This window comes from Aspergillus clavatus, genomic scaffold (genome assembly GCF_000002715.2).
Source record: "Aspergillus clavatus NRRL 1 1099423829805 genomic scaffold, whole genome shotgun sequence".
NCBI lineage: Eukaryota > Fungi > Ascomycota > Eurotiomycetes > Eurotiales > Aspergillaceae > Aspergillus > Aspergillus clavatus.
In genome coordinates, this window is record NW_001517094.1 from 2,982,733 (window position 1) to 2,999,535 (window position 16,803).

A 16,803-nucleotide genomic window follows, 5' to 3' on the forward strand; every position below is an offset into this window, starting at 1 on the left:
TAGGGCTACTGATGTTTCTCCTGGGTTATTTTGTGCGTTGCTTCTCATTGTTTAGAGCGATACCTCCTCGATGTATTATATGAATGATGACTACTAGCTTATTGAATGAACATACTGACAACACATAGGAAGCATATCAGGTTGACAATATCTATAGTATGCCTGGAGGTCGGTAATATGCTAAGGTTGGAAGCCCCAAGTTTCGGCTGTCCAGGGCTTGAAAAAGCTCGTCATTCTTCAAAACCACGGTCGAAGAAGCATTTTCTTCCTCAAGGTCCATCTTTCGGAGTCTAGCCTGGATGGTGACACAAGCCTCGGCCCAGGCACATACAGTTCCAGCTAGCCCCTCGCTCAGGGAATAAGGACGATCTGACGCACGGTAACAACAAGGCGATAATTCCCGCGAAGGATTGTAAGGGGGTGCTTCCCGCGCATGGAGCAGGAGCGCGAGAGCTCTCGATAGAAAGTAATCCCCTGTGAGCTTTGGCTCTGGCTCTCGTGCTGGGGGATTTCCCCTTGCAGCCTGCAGCAGATCAACGTCATATTCGCAGCTGTCATGCAGGATCAGTAACGGCCATGCATTGCCTGCAATGCCATGGCAAATGCCATCACCTTTAGAAACCAAGCGTTCTTGCCAGACCTTCTCAGCTGCTAGAAACACAGCCTGGTCCCATTCCGGTTGCCAGAACTTCGATACGAAAAAAGAGTTTCTTCTAGCACAAGCTAAGAGGAGTAATATCGCGGGGCTGCCATGACAAATTTGAACCAAAGAGGTATCGCGTTGAGAGTTTGAACCGTAGGATGGAAGACTGGTCGGCAGATAGCCCTGATTGGCAATGCACAGCCTGCAAAGGCCGACGATGGTGCCTGCTATCCAAGATAAGTAGTTGTCGTCGGCACTGAGCTCCTCGGGGTTGCAAGCCAGCAGTACTGCAAGAATCCCAGCTGAGCAGGTCAGTTAAAAGTCAACCAATAATTGGCATATACAACACCTACACATCCCATGAACACTTTTAAATTGTCAGTCCGCGCTCTACTTTAAGCTGCTCGAAGCAGGAGATTGCAAGACTCACGCTCCCAATCCGTAGTGACTCTCCATCCATGTCCACATCAATGGAAGGGCATCGACAGATCCATACTTTCTTGTGTAGTCCTGTACACCCTGACGTCCAGCGTCGATGATGGCTCTGATAAGCTGGGGAACAGCCTCAAAGATTGGGCGGAGGGCGTTGGTGCTCGCCTCATCAAGGGGGAGAACCCGAACGTTGAGAATTGACCATAACAAGCCAGCCCGTCCATACAGTATGCCGTCTCCTCCCACGTTGTGATTGCTCTCTGAAACAATGTGTTCGTAGCTCAGAGCGATCGTAACCGCCTCACGCAAACAATGTACGTCCGCATCAGAGACTGAAGTGCCGAGTACAGCTGCCTGTTGGATTCGTAGCATAATCATGGCCAACGGACCGCTGGAGCCCAAGGGAGACAGTCTTCCCGGCAAGAGTGGAAGATTGCGCCCAAGTTTTGTGATTCGCTCGTTGGCCAGTTTCTGGTAATTCGGAGGGTTAGCATCATGCTTCTCTCTCAAGGATAACACTTGATGATGGAGTCGTTGAAAAGCGAGAGCTGCCCCTACACCGTAACTAGGATTAGCAACACAACGATACGCGGTCAATTCAACAATATCACAACAGACGAACCCGGAACTCCCATAAAAAGCCCCAGCTCCCCCTCTGGGTCTGGAAGATTAAACTGTTCCACCAGTTCCGCGCCGCGTCGAGTAGCAACACGTAATTCCTTGAGTGCTTGCAGAAGATTCTCCCGTGTGACCTCAACTGGCTGGATATTGTTAGGATAGTATTGGGGAGCTGGTTCTGGATTCATTATGAGAATTGAGGGATGAGAATGAGGGACGTGGTAGCCTGGAATTGTTGGCTACTAGAATACTGTGTCAGTTAACCAAAGCATCCATGAACCGAAGAGTTCAATGAAACGCAGTTCTAGATAGATATGATGCATAGCTAAGTAGGTCCAGCTCATTGCGTGACTTGTTGTGCATTGAGCTAATCATGATGTAGCGTAGTAGAGTCCGCGTTTATGAAGGTATCTGGAACGGCCGAGCTCTTATTATTGGCCTGGATCGTGGTGCCGATATTCCAAACATATCAATATGGGGGATATCTTTGGTTGCAGCAGACATCCATGGAATCTTTCTGCAAGATAGTCCCGATGTTTGAAGAAAGCTCTGTGATAGACAAAGGAAGTGTATGCGATGAGCAGTAGTAGATATCAGTATAAGTATATATATCGAACACGGGTGTGAAGCTCCTTCATAAATTGGAGGACGGCAGCGATAGATATTACCAGAGCTGTCTATTATTTCCCGATTCACACATCTGGTGTATCGTGAGATTGAAGAAATCGAGGAATCTATATAGATCTACGATTCTCGACAAGGTATAGATGCTTTCTAGGGGAAAGAGCTTGATACCTGAGGCATTAGGAATGGCCTGATTGGGACTAGCGTACTTATACCGGACCAACGATGATCCTTGCTGAGTCAGCTATCGGGACGACGATTTCTCTGCTGCGTTCACATCATTCCGGACTCCAGAATACACGGCTGGTCCTTGAAGTGCCGCTTCGAAACCGACGGAGCTGGGAGTTCGGGAAGAACTATTGTGATTGTCTCCGATCTCGTACAGAAAGTCAGTCAGTGCTCTTCCATTCGTTGCTGTTCTGGTAATGGCATTGCCACAGCTTCTTCCCCTTTCCCTCCCCCACTGATTACTGGGCTGGTCGAGCCTGACCTATATGCTGTATACCACAAGTTTGCGCCATGCCCTGTGCTAGCAGTTTACTGCCGCAGGCTTGGTGGCTTCTTCACCCTGTGACCGTTGTTGGGAAGAGTCTGTATGCTTGTTCATTTCGACTAATATGGTAATTAGTCTTGGCTTCAATACAAGGACGCCATCATGCCGGCTGTTCATGGAGATCTCTTGGCTGCAATGATAGCCACTGATAGAGATTCATCCGTTGCTATCAGTCCGCGGCAGGTTACTCTGAGAGATCGGGTTACTGTTGCGACATTAGTGCCAATCTCGTCGGCTGATGATGTGCCTCCGTCGCTGTTGCGGTACTTGTCAGATCAGTTAAATAAAGAAATAGCAAAGGGAGACACCTATGCCATGATTGATCCTATTCCGCTTGAGCAGTTCGCGACGTATTGGTTCTTCAACTTTGGCGCCATCATGCTCCTAGGTGACATTAAGAGTGTGTACGAGATGAAAGCGATGGAGCGCGCTGGGGCAGATTGGACCAAGATCTGCCTGGGCAGCTTCAATATCAGACCGAACTATCCCGGACGTAGTAATCATGTCTGCAATGGCATGTTTCTTGTGACTGATGCTGCACGCAATCGCGGTGTAGGTAGACTAATGGGTGAAGGATATCTCGAGTGGGCACCAAAATTGGTTAGTGTTGATTGCTTCGTCACAACAAGGAAGAAGAAAAGAGAAAGCCTGACTGTGCACAGGGTTATACATATGCTGTCTTTAACTTGGTATACGAAAGCAATGTGGCCTCATGCCGCATTTGGGATGCTCTTGGCTTCAAGCGCATTGGTAAGGTGCCGAATGCTGGTAAAGTGCTTTCCAGCCCGGGTGAATATGTTGATGCGATCATCTACGGACGGGACCTGGGCCCCGAAGGCGAGGATTCGGTCACGCAAGATCGATTTGATAAGATTCGGTACTATCTGAAACATTCCAAGTACCCTCGGGGTGCTGACCGGGCCGAGAAAAGCCGCCTGAGGAGTGCAGCCACCCATTACAAGTTGATCGAGGGCAAAGATGGAGATGCAGAGAAGCTGATGTTGAAAGACAAAGAGGTTGTGTCGGATCCCCAGCAACAGTACGATATCGCGCGGACCATCCATCTCAAGCAGCACGCAGGAATTAATAAGACAACAGCTGCCATCGCAGTGAAATATCACTGGGTCAGGATCAAGGAGACCGTCAGTCGGGTTATACGGGACTGTCCCCAATGCAAAGAGACACTTAAACTTCCTTTGGGCAATGGCCTCAGACTGGATGACGACCCTGAACCGATGGAGAGCCTGGGCATTCACGACAGCGAGACGAGCCTGTCTAAATCAGGTCCCATTGGGACCGCACAACTCATGGACAATGGGCATCTAGACACTCACCAAAGCCATATTCCGTTCGCCTCATCGCATCCACCACATATTATCCATGGACATGTGGATGCCATTACTGATTATACCACTCTCCCTCTTGATCCGCAAATAATCGATATCAACCAGCAACTCTCCCGATTTCACCCACATGATAGCATTGCCGACCCATACACGCATGCCCACCACGGCCTAACCCATTCGAGCTTTGAAGATGCTGTCCGACATCATGCAGCCCATGACTACCACATGATGGTCGAGGATGCAGCGGATGCAGATGGAGTCGTTTTACGGCAGGATGCGCTTGGACTCGTACATCCACAGGTGAACGAGGTGCATCATGATCACGATATATTATCAAAATACGAGTATGTCGGGCCGCCCGACGACGATTTAGACTTTCCATGATTTGTCCGGTTTTGTTAGTGGAAATATCTGTTTTTTTTTTTTTTTTTTTCTTTTTGGCGTTGGAGCGCATTGGAGTTTGGGCTTGGGAGCAGAGAGACCTGTATTATATGATACCAGCGTGATACCAGCAATGCTGATGAATGGACACCTCTTCGAAGTATTCATCATATTATTACTCGACCTATAATTCTCTTTTATCTGATTGACAGCCCGATAATGTCTATATATATGGTCGCAATGGAGGGGCCGAACAGCATAGTAGTAAGAGTACCTAGTACTTTAGTAGGGTTGCGGAGCACGGGGATTGATTGGTCACCGCCTCAGTTTGGCGACGGGGGGGTTTCGATGAGGGAGAAAGAAGAAGCTCTGGGAAATTTTGGTCGAGATCACTCCGGAGTATCAACCTTGGGATCTCGCAGGACACTGTTCATCTTTGTTCCTCATCAGTTGCTTTATTCCCATCTTCCTCTATTCCTGTCTTTTTTCCCCTCTGTTCGAACGTTCATATTCTATTGCCGACCAATATGGCCTTCGCTGGCCAAGCACCCACCATCATTGTGCTGAAGGAGGGTCCGTTACCATCTGCCCCCCCCCCCGTGCCCGTCTACATGGAATCATGACTGATCTTTTTTGTGTTACTTCTTATAGGCACGGATACTTCTCAAGGAAAGGGCCAGATTCTCTCCAACATCAATGCTTGTGTCGCTGTGCAATCCACGATCAAGAGCACTCTCGGACCGTATGGAGGAGATCTGTTGCTCGTTGACAGCAATGGCAAGCAGACGATCACCAACGATGGAGCGACAGTAATGAAAGTATGTTCACATTTGGATGTTCATATATATTATCCCGAAGGAGAAATAAAAAAAAATGAGTGTCAAAAGCTGATTGCATTCGGGTCTCCCGCACTCTAGCTCCTGGATATCGTGCACCCCGCCGCCCGCATTCTCACCGATATTGCGCGATCCCAAGACGCCGAAGTTGGCGATGGAACAACATCGGTCGTCGTCTTGGCTGGCGAGATCCTGAAGGAGGTTCGGGACCTTGTGGAGCAGGGCGTCAGTGCACAGACTATCATCAAGGGTTTACGGAAATCGAGCGCCGTCGCCGTCAACAAGGTGAAGGAGATTGCTGTGGATGTGATCGATTCGGCAGGTAGTGAGGAGAAAAAGATTGAGATGCTGCGCAGGCTAGCCGCCACCGCTATGAACAGCAAGCTGATTAAGCGCAACTCGGACTTCTTTACCAAGAGTGAGTGACTCCCCTTTTCTGGTGGAACATGGTGAAGGGCGTTGACTGATCTGGGTTGATTATGTTGTAGTGGTGGTGGATGCCGTGCTCTCTCTGGACCAGGATGATCTCAACGAGAGATTGATTGGTATCAAGAAGGTCACGGGTGGTGGTCTCCAGGATTCGCTTTTCGTCAATGGTGTCGCCTTCAAGAAGACTTTCTCCTACGCCGGTTTCGAGCAGCAGCCCAAGTCCTTCAAGGACCCCAAGATTGTGTGCTTGAATGTGGAGCTGGAACTGAAGAGTGAGAAGGACAACGCCGAGGTCCGGGTTGAGCAAGTTTCCGAGTACCAGGCCATCGTCGATGCAGAGTGGCAGATCATCTACAACAAGCTGGAGGCGATCTACAAGACTGGCGCCAAGGTTGTCCTGAGCAAGCTGCCTATCGGTGATTTGGCTACACAGTACGTATCTCTGCCTGGGGTCTTAAATTGTTTCCCTCTACTGACCATATTTTACTTTCCAACAGGTACTTTGCTGACCGCGACATCTTCTGCGCGGGTCGTGTTGCCTCTGACGATATGGACCGGGTTTGCCAGGCGACCGGTGCGGCGACGCAGTCGACTTGCAGCGACATCCAGGACCGTCACTTGGGTACGTGTGGCTCGTTCGAGGAGCGCCAGATCGGTGGTGAACGTTACAATATCTTCTCCGAGTGCCCTGCGGCCAAGACCTGCACACTGGTGCTGCGTGGTGGAGCCGAACAATTCATTGCTGAGGTCGAGCGGAGTCTGCACGATGCCATCATGATCGTCAAGCGTGCTCTGCGCCATACGACCATTGTCGCTGGTGGTGGTGCCTGCGAGATGGCTGTCTCGGGCTACCTGCACGACTTCGCCCAGAACGATCGCTCTAAGCAGCAGGCTGTCATCCGGGCGTTTGCCAAGGCTCTGGAAGTGATCCCCCGTCAACTCTGCGACAACGCCGGTTTCGATTCCATTGATATCCTGAACCGCCTGCGTGTGGAGCATCGCAAACATAAGATCTGGACTGGTGTCGACTTTGACAACGAGGGAGTCCGCGACAACATGGCTGCCTTTGTCTGGGAGCCCAGCCTGGTCAAGGTCAATGCCATGCAGGCTGCTGTTGAAGCTGCCTGCTTGATTCTGAGTGTCGACGAGACAATAAGTAAGACCTGCCTCCCCCCTTCCTCCCAAAAACTTGTTCACCATCGGATTGAAGCCTTACTGACCGATGTACTCTACGAACAGAGAACGAAGAGTCTGCTCAGGCCCAGGCGCCTGCACGCGGTCTTCCTCCGGGTGCTGCCCAGCGGGCTCTTGGAGCCGGACGGGGACGGGGCATGCCTCGCCGGGGACGGTAGATGAGCGGCGCTAGGAAGGGGTTACCACTGCGATCGCGTCCAACGGCTATAGAAAAAAAAAGGTTGATTCATGTTGATAATCTCCAGCTGTAGGTGGTGGAACTTAGTTGGCTCTGGACGACACGTTGATGCCAAAAATTAATTGAATTACAATGCATGAATCTATACAACAAAAGTAGTCCAGATTAGGATAAATTCCATGCGATCCGACCCGTGACTGGAAGAAATCTCGAGGGCTGAAGATCAACCCGACGATGTCACGATGAGCATGGGTTTACACTTTCCTGTCCGTTGGTCTATCGAATCCTCATTCCGTGGTGAATGATGATTAGCTGGGTAGTTTGATAGCATGACAAATTGTCGCTACACAGGGCTGGCTGAGCCTGTCAGAAATGGCTGAGTTAACTGAACTATGATCTTGCGCCTATCGGAGATGCCGAGGAAGATCTGTACTGTGTAGACTGGATGGATGCATCCCATACTATTTCGACACCCTGGTCTGGGGATATTTTCTTCTTCTTCTTCTTCTTTATCAGTTCAGCTCTGACATGGATATCAGCCGTCGGCAATTTTCGTACTCTTTTCTGCCTTTTTTTTTTTTTTCTCTGGCTCCACGAGATCTAAGGTATAGGACGAAACTGCCATTTTATTTCCGAATTTGGTTTGAAGGATAAGGCTGGGTTGTGGCTGGAAGGGGAAAGTGCGTGGCTTGATTGCTTCTTGAGCGATGTCTTTAGGGTATGCGTATCGCAGCACCCTTTCGTGATGAATACCCATAGACACGGTTCGCGGATGAGAGAACCTACTCCACCAAGGGCTTCCGTTCCGTCGAATTGAGCATAATCAACCGATACTGTCTCTCCCAGTGTGAACCCAAGGTTGAGATATAGCTTCAGCCTAGCCGCTTCCGACATCTTATAGGTCTTGATTCTGTGCTGAGCAGCGACTGGCAACCCGCTCTTCATAAGCATGGTAGCAATGCCCTACCGCCAGAAGTCAGACTCCGTGGCCAGGTAGTCAAGAACTGAACAAAAGATAGAAACCATCGGGCAGGTCACTACCCAGGAAGGGTCCGTCGCGCATGACCCGAGCTCGATCGACCGCTTCGAGAGGCGCGCTGCGGTAGGCTATCATCTCCCAACTCTCCAAGCCGATGATGATACGGTCATTTCTTTGACGAAGGCTCTAACGACGAGGTCTTCCTCGGACGGGTTCTCCCCACAGTGTCACCCAGTGAGGATCCGTAAGAGCATCACGGTTCATCCCAGACCTGGAGCTTCTGCTGGGGGAGGGGGAACAGGGCTGAATAGCAGATGGCATTGTGGAGGTCAGTCAAAGGCGTGCTGGACAGCAGGATATCTGTGATTAGAATCATGGAAAGGGAGAAATCGCAGGTGAATGAGAGGGACCAGATGTCTGGGACTGATAGAGATAGGTCTTCGAGACTAATTGGCTGTAGTAGTAGTAGTAGTAGTAGTTGGGTGCGTGCACAACAACGATGAGTGAGTGAGTGACACTCACGTGCACTCTCGGACCATGGGGACACTCGACTAAGTTGCAGACAAATCCATTCAGCGATGGATCGATTATTCGCTCGCTACTCCGTACTACTAAAGGACTACTCCGTTAAGGACTATTATTATTCTGCTGCCTTTTCAGCCATCATGTTTCTCATATCCTTCCACTCCCACTGACTACTCCTGCACCTCATCAACCACTAGACTCCCGTCTTCTGATTCGTCTCGTATCCTAAAAACTCTTGCTGCCTAACCTCTCTCGTGCCTGTGGATCGTTATTCGCCAGTCTGAGACGGTTATGTCCTACTATCCGCCTTATTCGGGCCCGCCGGGCTATCCCCCACCCCAGCAGCAACAGCAACAGCAACAGCAACAACAACAACCTCAGTATTCGTATCCTCCCCAGAATTACGGCTCTCCGCAACCTTACCAGTACGAGTTCCTTGATTGTTGTCGCCATTAGCGTTCATCCTCGGACTAACTTCTCGCCAACAGACAAATGCAGCACCATCACCAAGGCTCCTACGGCGGCGGCGGCGGCGGCGGAGGATACCCCGGCCAAGCTTATCGCGAGCAGAACCCGTACGGCTACGGTCAACAGTCGCCTCAACAGGGCTACGGAGCGCCTCAGCAGCATAATGGTTATAATGTATGTCTTCGTCGCTTGGGTTGGGGGCGGAGGAGCTGCAAAGCAAACAAGAACGAAATGGTAGCTGACCGCGTGTAGCAACCTCCGTCGGGATATGGCCAACCGCAGCATAACGGGGGTCAGATGTACGGCCAGCGACAACAGGGTATGTGGCTGCGTGTGCGTATCGCTTCCAGAGACCGCAAGTTTCTAACTTTTGCACTAGGGCAATACCAGAATCACTACAGCCACCCACACCAGGGTGGTCCGCCGCCGCCTCCCAGCGAACCGGTCGCGTTCGGTCACGGCGCGCCACAGGGATACAATTTTCAATACTCGCGCTGCACCGGCAAGCGGAAGGCGTTGATGATCGGAATCAACTATTTCGGACAGAAGGGTCAGCTGCGTGGTTGTATCAACGATGTCAAGAACATGTCCACGTACCTGAACCAGAACTTTGGTTACGCGCGGGAGGACATGGTTCTCTTGACCGATGACCAGCAGAACCCCATGAGCCAACCGACCAAGGCCAACATCCTGCGGGCCATGCACTGGCTAGTCAAGGACGCTCAGCCGAACGATTCGCTCTTCTTCCACTATTCTGGTGAGTGATCCTCCCTTTCGCATGGCTGCCATAACCGGTTGTCTAATTCTTACTTCTTTTGTCGAACAGGCCACGGCGGTCAGACTCCTGATCTGGACGGAGATGAAGAAGACGGATACGACGAAGTCATCTACCCTGTTGATTTCCGGCAAGCCGGCCACATCGTGGACGATGAGATGCACCGCATCATGGTCCAACCACTTCGTCCCGGTGTCCGCCTGACAGCCATCTTCGACTCGTGCCACTCCGGTTCCGCCCTGGATCTGCCCTACATCTACTCGACACAGGGTATCCTCAAGGAGCCCAACCTGGCCAAGGAAGCCGGACAGGGTCTGCTGGGTGTGGTGTCCGCGTACGCGCGCGGCGACATGGGCAGCATGGTCTCGACGGCCGTCGGATTCCTCAAACGTGCGGCCAAGGGCGACGAGGCGTACGAGCGAACCAAGCAGACCAAGACCAGTCCGGCCGACGTCATTATGTGGTCCGGCAGCAAGGACAGCCAGACCAGCCAGGACGCCCAGATCGCCGGCCAGGCTACCGGCGCCATGTCCTGGGCGTTCATCAGCGCGCTGCGCAAGAATCCCCAGCAGAGCTACGTCCAGCTGCTGAACAGCATCCGCGACGAGTTGGCGACGAAGTACACGCAGAAACCGCAGCTGAGCTGCAGCCATCCTCTGGGTAAGCAAGTCCCTTTTGTTTCAATAGGAGAGGGGGGGTCCTAACACTGGTATACAGATACGAACCTTCTCTACGTCATGTAAATACATTACAACTTAATGGCACCTGGAGCAAACAAAAAGTCTCCAGTTGCCGATCTGATGATATCCGACATGATTCCCGCATTTTCTTTTTTTTTTCTTTTTTTTTTTTTGTTTTTTTGCTTGCGTTGCTTGTTTGCTTGTCGTTGATTTGAAGGTTCTACTGCATGATGGGGTCTGGGTTTGGCCGTTGTATAGTCTATTGTTCTTCTCGAAACTGTTGGTTGAATAAGGAAAATAATAGCATTGCCTTTTCTGTGTGTATATGTTGGTCATAATATCCTTCTCATTATTCAAAATGTTCATGAATACATGTTGGATATTTCAAGTCGTAAGGAACTTTGGGAAAAGTGTGATCGTAGCGCATGACGGGAATCCCATCTGGAATCGGCGCTCGCACACCAAGCTAGAGGACACAGCAGCATGAATCTAATGCCGACTTAGGTGTCCCTGACGGACGAACGCAGATGAATGAAACCGAGGACGTAATCGAGCAAACTACCACCTCTGCGGAGCGCTTACCACCGTCCGCGAGAATGACGCGCTAAAGGTCTCTTTCCCCTTGCGCTTCGACGCCGCAATGATGCCGGTCCGATCCGTCACCGGCGTCGCATCGATGATCTTATCGAACTCCTCGTCGTCGCTGCCTGCCGATCCGGACTCGGCATCGGAATCTTCTACGGGCGTCGCATCCGGTCGAGCGATGAGCTCCGGCTGTGGCTTGTCCGGGATCGAGGGATTCTGGAACGATTTTGAGTTGAGGATTTTGGCACGGATCTCGGCCATCTGGGCTTCGTCTTCGGAGTCGTCTGAGATGGCGTAGGGGTCTCTCTCTTCCTCCTCTTCCTCCTCCGATCCCGCATCCTTGTCCTTGTTGTCGTCATCGTCGTCTTCATCATCCTCATCTTCGTCATCGGAATCGGGCGCAGGGGCTCGTCTGTTCGTGTTTCCGACAGTCCACATGTCGTCAGCGCCGCCCTCTGCGCGATTCTCCTCGTACTCCCGTTCAATCTTGTCCAGCCACTCCTCTTCCGTTCGCTTAATGTCCTCCTCGGACTCACAGGCGGCGTATCGTTTGAATAAGGCCGCGTTGATCTCGAGGAACGCCTCGCCGTAGTTGAAATGCTTCAGGACTTCGCGCGCCCAATCTTCATGCCCGCAGATGGTGAAACAGGCTGCCAGCGCTTCGACGCAGTTGAGCCGCCAGGGTCGTCCATAGTTGACTGTGTTGGCTGCGATAAGGTATGGTACTGTAGAAAAAGCGCACGTCAGATTATGTCCGTAATGATAGGGTCGTAGTTGGAAAAAAGAAAAAAAAAAAAAAAAAAGAGACACCTACACAGTCTTTCACATCTGCCGCCAATCCGAGACCATGGGACTTCCTTGACTCTCACCCACGAGCATTCCACCACAGCAGCCCCAAACTGTTCCAGCAATTCGCGGTCAGCCGGAGAGAGTACTCTCTTCGCATTCGGCCTAGACAAGCTGCCTGTTAGCTGACCATAGTGGATTCAAAAATACAGAGCAAGCCAAAAAAAAAAAAAAAGATAGAAGACGTACGAAATGACCACACCCGGGAATTTCTGGCCGATCGCCAGTTCCCGCATCAAGCCGTGGTGCATCAGCCTCTTCCCCGAGCACCGCTTCGGATCGCAATGGCCCAAATCCCAGCAGGCGGCTTTGAATGGAGGCCTCGCAGGACCCGAGCCGTCGTCATCGCGGGGTCCTGGACGAGGGCGGGGGTTGGACGAGTATTTCTTGCCTCCGCGCGCGAAGGTATCTTTCTTGTGGCGGACCATTTCGTTGCTCAGAGTCCACTGTCTGTATATAAGAAGATCTGAATGTATCAAGAGGGGGAAGAGTAGTTGGGTTGTTGGAGTTGGGAGAAAGTCGCCTCTAGAATCTAGATAGGGAAGAAAAGAGCAAAGGCGCTGATAAAGCGCCACACGTGGAGCTCCGCAGGTCGAACTAACGCCCGCTCTATCATCCGTCGTCGACTGGCTGCCTACGTTGCTTCCCAAAACCCCCCCCCCATTTGTGATCAAGAGTTCTCTCATCCTCACGGTTTCTTTCCGCGTGTCCAGCCCGTCCGTTGACTGGACTTGTTGCAATTGATTTTCCTTATTTGATTGGGTTTATTCCCGCCCCGCGTCGTCAAGCTGGAGGCAGCATCGGCACGAATGGCAGCTAGGGACCGATATGGTGTCTACGCTGACGTTGGGCTCACCCCGCTGCAACGGGCCATTCGTATGTGTTGGAGCATAAACAACTCCCGACGAGCGGACTGAACTGATGCTTGTGCTTCCGTAGGAAATGCGTGTGACTTCTCTCTCTACGAGCCCAACCTTGCCCTGAACCTCGAAGTTGCGGACCTGATCAACTCCAAAAAAGGCAATTCGTGAGTCGCCGGTCCGAAATCTGGGTCAGCACACGGGGCGCATTCTAACCCAACCGTTCACAGTCCCCGAGAGGCTGCCGTCGAGATCGTCCGCCTGATCAATTCCCGGAATCAGAATGTCGCCTTGTTGGCATTAGCGGTAGGTGGTGCCTGAACGGGAAACCGAAGTGCGGGGGGTGGTTGGGACTAACGAATGACTTTTGCGACAGCTACTCGACATTTGCGTCAAGAACTGCGGGTACCCTTTCCACCTGCAGATCAGTACAAAGGAGTTTCTGAATGAATTGGTCCGGCGGTTCCCCGAGCGGCCGCCCATGCGGCCCACCAGGGTGCAGCACCGGATTCTGGAGTCGATCGAAGAGTGGCGGCAGACAATCTGCCAGACATCGCGGTACAAGGAGGATCTGGGCCATATCCGTGATATGCACCGCTTGTTGTTGTACAAGGGATATATGTTCCCGGAGATCCGCCACGAAGATGCCGCTGTGCTCAACCCAAGCGACGTATGGCCCCCTACTCCGCGCATTCTCTGCGCATCGCTGGCCGGATCACTACTGACTGTCTGCAAATTAACAGAACTTGCGCTCGGCCGAGGAAATGGAGGAAGAGGACCGGGAGGCACAGTCGGCGAAGCTGCAGGAGCTGATCCGCCGAGGCACACCGGCCGATCTGCAGGAGGCCAATCGGTTGATGAAGGTGATGGCCGGCTTTGACACTCGACACAAGACCGATTACCGGGCCAAGGCGGCCGAGGAGGTGGCCAAGGTTCAACAAAAGGCCAAAATCCTAGAGGAGATGCTGCAGAGCCACCAGCCGGGCGACCCAGTCGCAGAAGGCGATGTGTTCGAGGTGAGACGCCAATTGGGGTGGTCTATCATATCATGTGTCTGGATTCTAATTGGAGCAGGAACTTGCAAGCGCGCTGCAAAGCGCCCATCCGAAGATCCAGAGGATGTGCGAGGAGGAGTCGGATGATCCGGAGGCCGTCCACAAGTTACTGGAAATTAATGACAGCATCCATCGCACCATCGAGCGTTACAAGTTGGTCAAGAAGGGCGATTTTGACGCTGCAGCACGGATCCCCAAGGGCACCCTTGGCACTACCACCGGTGTTTCGAAGAATGCCAACAACGAGTTTTCTCTGATTGACTTCGACCCAGAGCCGAGCCCTAATGGTGATGCCTCGCAAGCGGCGCCGGACGGTAGTTCCCTGGAGAATGATCTGCTCGGTTTGTCTATTGATGAGCCTGTTCCTGCTGGCGGCATTTCGTTAGGACCTGGTGTGTATTCCCTAATGGAGTGAACTTGACCCATAAAAAACTAACAATGCAATGTAGGTCCATTTCCAGGATCTGCTACCCCACAGCAGCAGCCCCCCGCTGGCGTCAAGCCCACCTACGATATCATGGCTTCCTTCAACTCATCACGACCTGTTTCGCAATCATCCACGCCGGCTCCTCGAACACCGCAGTACCCCGCTGCCACCGCGACACCCCCACCCCCTGCCGCAGACCCCTTCGCATCGCTCATGTCCGCTAGCCCGCGCACCGCCAGTCCCTTCCGCTCCGGCGCATCCCCATCAAGCCGATCCCACGCCGCTGCATCTACATCTCTCCTCGACCTCGCGGGAGCTGGTCCTTCCGCTGCTACCCCTGCTGCTAGAAGCCATGCGAAAGGCCCCGAGGAGGACGAGTGGAACTTCGCCTCCTCTCTGCCCGAGAGCAACGCTCTTCCAACCACCAACAGAGTCCAGGTGCTCGACTCGTCGTTACGGATTGAATTTGCTGCCCGCCGGCACCCCTCCCAACCGCGGCAGATCCACGTGGTTGCCTTGTTCTCGAATCGGACCAGCCAGCCCCTGAACGAGCTACACTTCCAGGTGGCCGTGGAAAAGGTCAGTTTCTCCCCACCTATCGAGATCGAAGTGGTTGATACTAAGTGGAAAATACAGGCCTATACCCTGCAGCTGCGGCCACAGTCCGGGCGCGATATCGCACCGTTGCAGCCGAACGGCGTGCGGCAGGAGATGTTACTGGATGGCGTTGACGCGGGCAAGGGCAACTCGATCAAGATCCGCTTCCGCGTGTCGTACAGGGTCGGCGCGGAGAAGAAAGAAGATCAAGGCATGGTGCCGCCGCTGGGGATAGCCTAAGGGGTGGTAGAGACGAGAAATTACACTGGGATATCCTCTGGACGGTTTGATTCGTTTCTATTTCCACTGCGCTTGTCTCTACCTCTTTCTTCTTTGGAATGTTCCACCCACATTAATTGATTGTTCATATTAATTGATTCGTCTGTCTGATATGGCATGAGGAATCCATTCCTTCCCTGCCCCGGCTGCAGACTACAGACCGCGGGTTTGGTCCGATACCTCCTCTACTCGTTGTGTTAGCGTGTAGTTAGTCAATTTTTTTTATTCTGATTACTGCTTGGCAATATCTGATGGGGAAAAACTTTTGATAGACGAGGTGAAACCGTGAAGCAAGTCTCTCCTGCAAAAAAACCCCCCCAGTAGAGTAGTAGTCTCTCCCCCAGCCCCGGCGAAAGTACCAGTTAGTTACAGGCTTACAGGCTTACAGCACCAAGTCCATGGGTCGGCTAAACGCGCCACCCTGACCCAGCCGTCTAGCGGATTTGGCAGCTGACACTACAGCGCCTGGGCGGTTGGAAACTCAAGTCTCTTCGACCCTCGGCCTTGATAGGAGATAGCACTCATAGGCTCGTAGGCTCATAGGCTCATAGCAGTAGGGATCATATCTACTAGTGTACATAGTAGTTCGGACTCCAGCCGTCGTGGCGGTGGCACGGACCCGATTTCTGGATATCGATTTCGGCCGAGCCATGATAGGAAGGGATTAACAGGCTAACAGGCTAACAGCAATGGGGGGGGTGATCACAACATAAAACGAGGCTGCTGAGTGCTGGACATTTACCTATGAGGCTATGGTATTGATGGTAACCCGCTTTTAGTTATGCTCTGAAGGACCGTACCTGCGAGATCCTTCTGGGTACAGTGTACACAACTGCATGAGCTCCCACTCCCAGGAGAGAAAAAAACCATGAATCACAACAGCCCACCGCACAAGATCAGAAAAAACGACCAACCGAGGCTGCCGTACTCCGTACCGTAAGGCAAAAACCAAAGCTGATCACGGAATGTCTGGATTGCCCTAGGGCTCCCAGAGTTCCCCCCCCCCCCCCAGGTTGCACTAGGCCGGTACTTCTTGCTCCGAGTGGCAAACCAGGTCGTTTTTTGGGACCACGGGTGAGAGTTGGACTGTGAGTCGGGCTGTGATAATCGATGGAGAATCAGAAAAAAGCTACCAGACACTCAATAAGTGGGCCGATCTGATGGCCCTTGACGAGGGCGAAATGTGGAATGATTCTGGTCCATATTGTTGTCCGAGGTTTGTAATTGTAGCACAGAACACAATAACTGTCGTCGTCGTCGTCGTCAGGGAAGCATACCATCTTCTTAAGCTTACCATGCAGGAGATTATTTGATGCAGGTAATGCAGGTACTGAAGGGATAAGTCTGGGAGATGAGGTTCAATGATCAATGAACTGCAGGTTGATCGGCGGGCCAGTAGTGGATGGGTAGTCAGGACGCAGGAGGTCCCATCGAGCACTAAAGGGTGGATAAGCTCAAGCTAATGTGACCTGCGCTAATCAGCCTGCCGAAGC

At 52.2% G+C, this 16,803-nt stretch overlaps 6 protein-coding genes across 6 annotated transcripts, besides 10 other annotated features; 4 read left to right on the forward strand and 2 right to left on the reverse strand.

Moving 5' to 3' along the window:
* Positions 1-151: 151 nt before the first annotated feature.
* Positions 152-1,881, reverse strand: ACLA_027830 (lanthionine synthetase C family protein; the record flags this gene model as incomplete). The annotated part of the gene is made up of 4 exons (XM_001269483.1): positions 152-945; positions 997-1,010; positions 1,074-1,640; positions 1,694-1,881. 4 exons carry the CDS (start codon positions 1,879-1,881, stop codon positions 152-154), a joined length of 1,563 nt encoding a protein of 520 aa, XP_001269484.1.
* A 1,091-nt stretch (positions 1,882-2,972) lies between these two features.
* Positions 2,973-4,600, forward strand: ACLA_027840 (putative histone acetyltransferase Spt10; the record flags this gene model as incomplete). The annotated part of the gene is made up of 2 exons (XM_001269484.1): positions 2,973-3,422; positions 3,533-4,600. 2 exons carry the CDS (start codon positions 2,973-2,975, stop codon positions 4,598-4,600), a joined length of 1,518 nt encoding a protein of 505 aa, XP_001269485.1.
* A 30-nt stretch (positions 4,601-4,630) lies between these two features.
* Positions 4,631-4,655: a microsatellite.
* Positions 4,656-5,124: 469 nt separating this feature from the next.
* ACLA_027850 (chaperonin-containing T-complex subunit CCT7) lies at positions 5,125-7,214 on the forward strand (the record flags this gene model as incomplete). The annotated part of the gene is made up of 6 exons (XM_001269485.1): positions 5,125-5,170; positions 5,249-5,415; positions 5,515-5,851; positions 5,922-6,294; positions 6,360-7,018; positions 7,102-7,214. The coding sequence occupies 6 exons, from the start codon at positions 5,125-5,127 to the stop codon at positions 7,212-7,214; spliced, it is 1,695 nt and encodes a 564-aa protein (XP_001269486.1).
* Positions 7,215-7,724: 510 nt separating this feature from the next.
* Positions 7,725-7,744: a microsatellite.
* A 925-nt stretch (positions 7,745-8,669) lies between these two features.
* Positions 8,670-8,692: a microsatellite.
* Positions 8,693-9,029: 337 nt separating this feature from the next.
* On the forward strand, positions 9,030-10,724 carry ACLA_027860 (caspase family protein; the record flags this gene model as incomplete). Its single annotated transcript, XM_001269486.1, has 5 exons — positions 9,030-9,163; positions 9,227-9,380; positions 9,459-9,963; positions 10,033-10,641; positions 10,699-10,724. The coding sequence occupies 5 exons, from the start codon at positions 9,030-9,032 to the stop codon at positions 10,722-10,724; spliced, it is 1,428 nt and encodes a 475-aa protein (XP_001269487.1).
* Positions 9,078-9,114: a microsatellite.
* Positions 9,081-9,111: a microsatellite.
* Positions 9,257-9,277: a microsatellite.
* An 81-nt stretch (positions 10,725-10,805) lies between the features above and the next one.
* Positions 10,806-10,842: a microsatellite.
* A 377-nt stretch (positions 10,843-11,219) lies between these two features.
* On the reverse strand, positions 11,220-12,520 carry ACLA_027870 (ribosome biogenesis TSR3 family protein; the record flags this gene model as incomplete). Its single annotated transcript, XM_001269487.1, has 3 exons — positions 11,220-11,971; positions 12,061-12,197; positions 12,282-12,520. 3 exons carry the CDS (start codon positions 12,518-12,520, stop codon positions 11,220-11,222), a joined length of 1,128 nt encoding a protein of 375 aa, XP_001269488.1.
* Positions 11,582-11,637: a microsatellite.
* Positions 12,025-12,049: a microsatellite.
* A 381-nt stretch (positions 12,521-12,901) lies between the features above and the next one.
* ACLA_027880 (VHS domain protein) lies at positions 12,902-15,271 on the forward strand (the record flags this gene model as incomplete). Its single annotated transcript, XM_001269488.1, has 7 exons — positions 12,902-12,968; positions 13,032-13,119; positions 13,183-13,258; positions 13,329-13,622; positions 13,696-13,968; positions 14,027-14,399; positions 14,457-15,271. 7 exons carry the CDS (start codon positions 12,902-12,904, stop codon positions 15,269-15,271), a joined length of 1,986 nt encoding a protein of 661 aa, XP_001269489.1.
* Positions 15,272-15,830: 559 nt separating this feature from the next.
* Positions 15,831-15,860: a microsatellite.
* Positions 15,861-16,803: the final 943 nt, after the last annotated feature.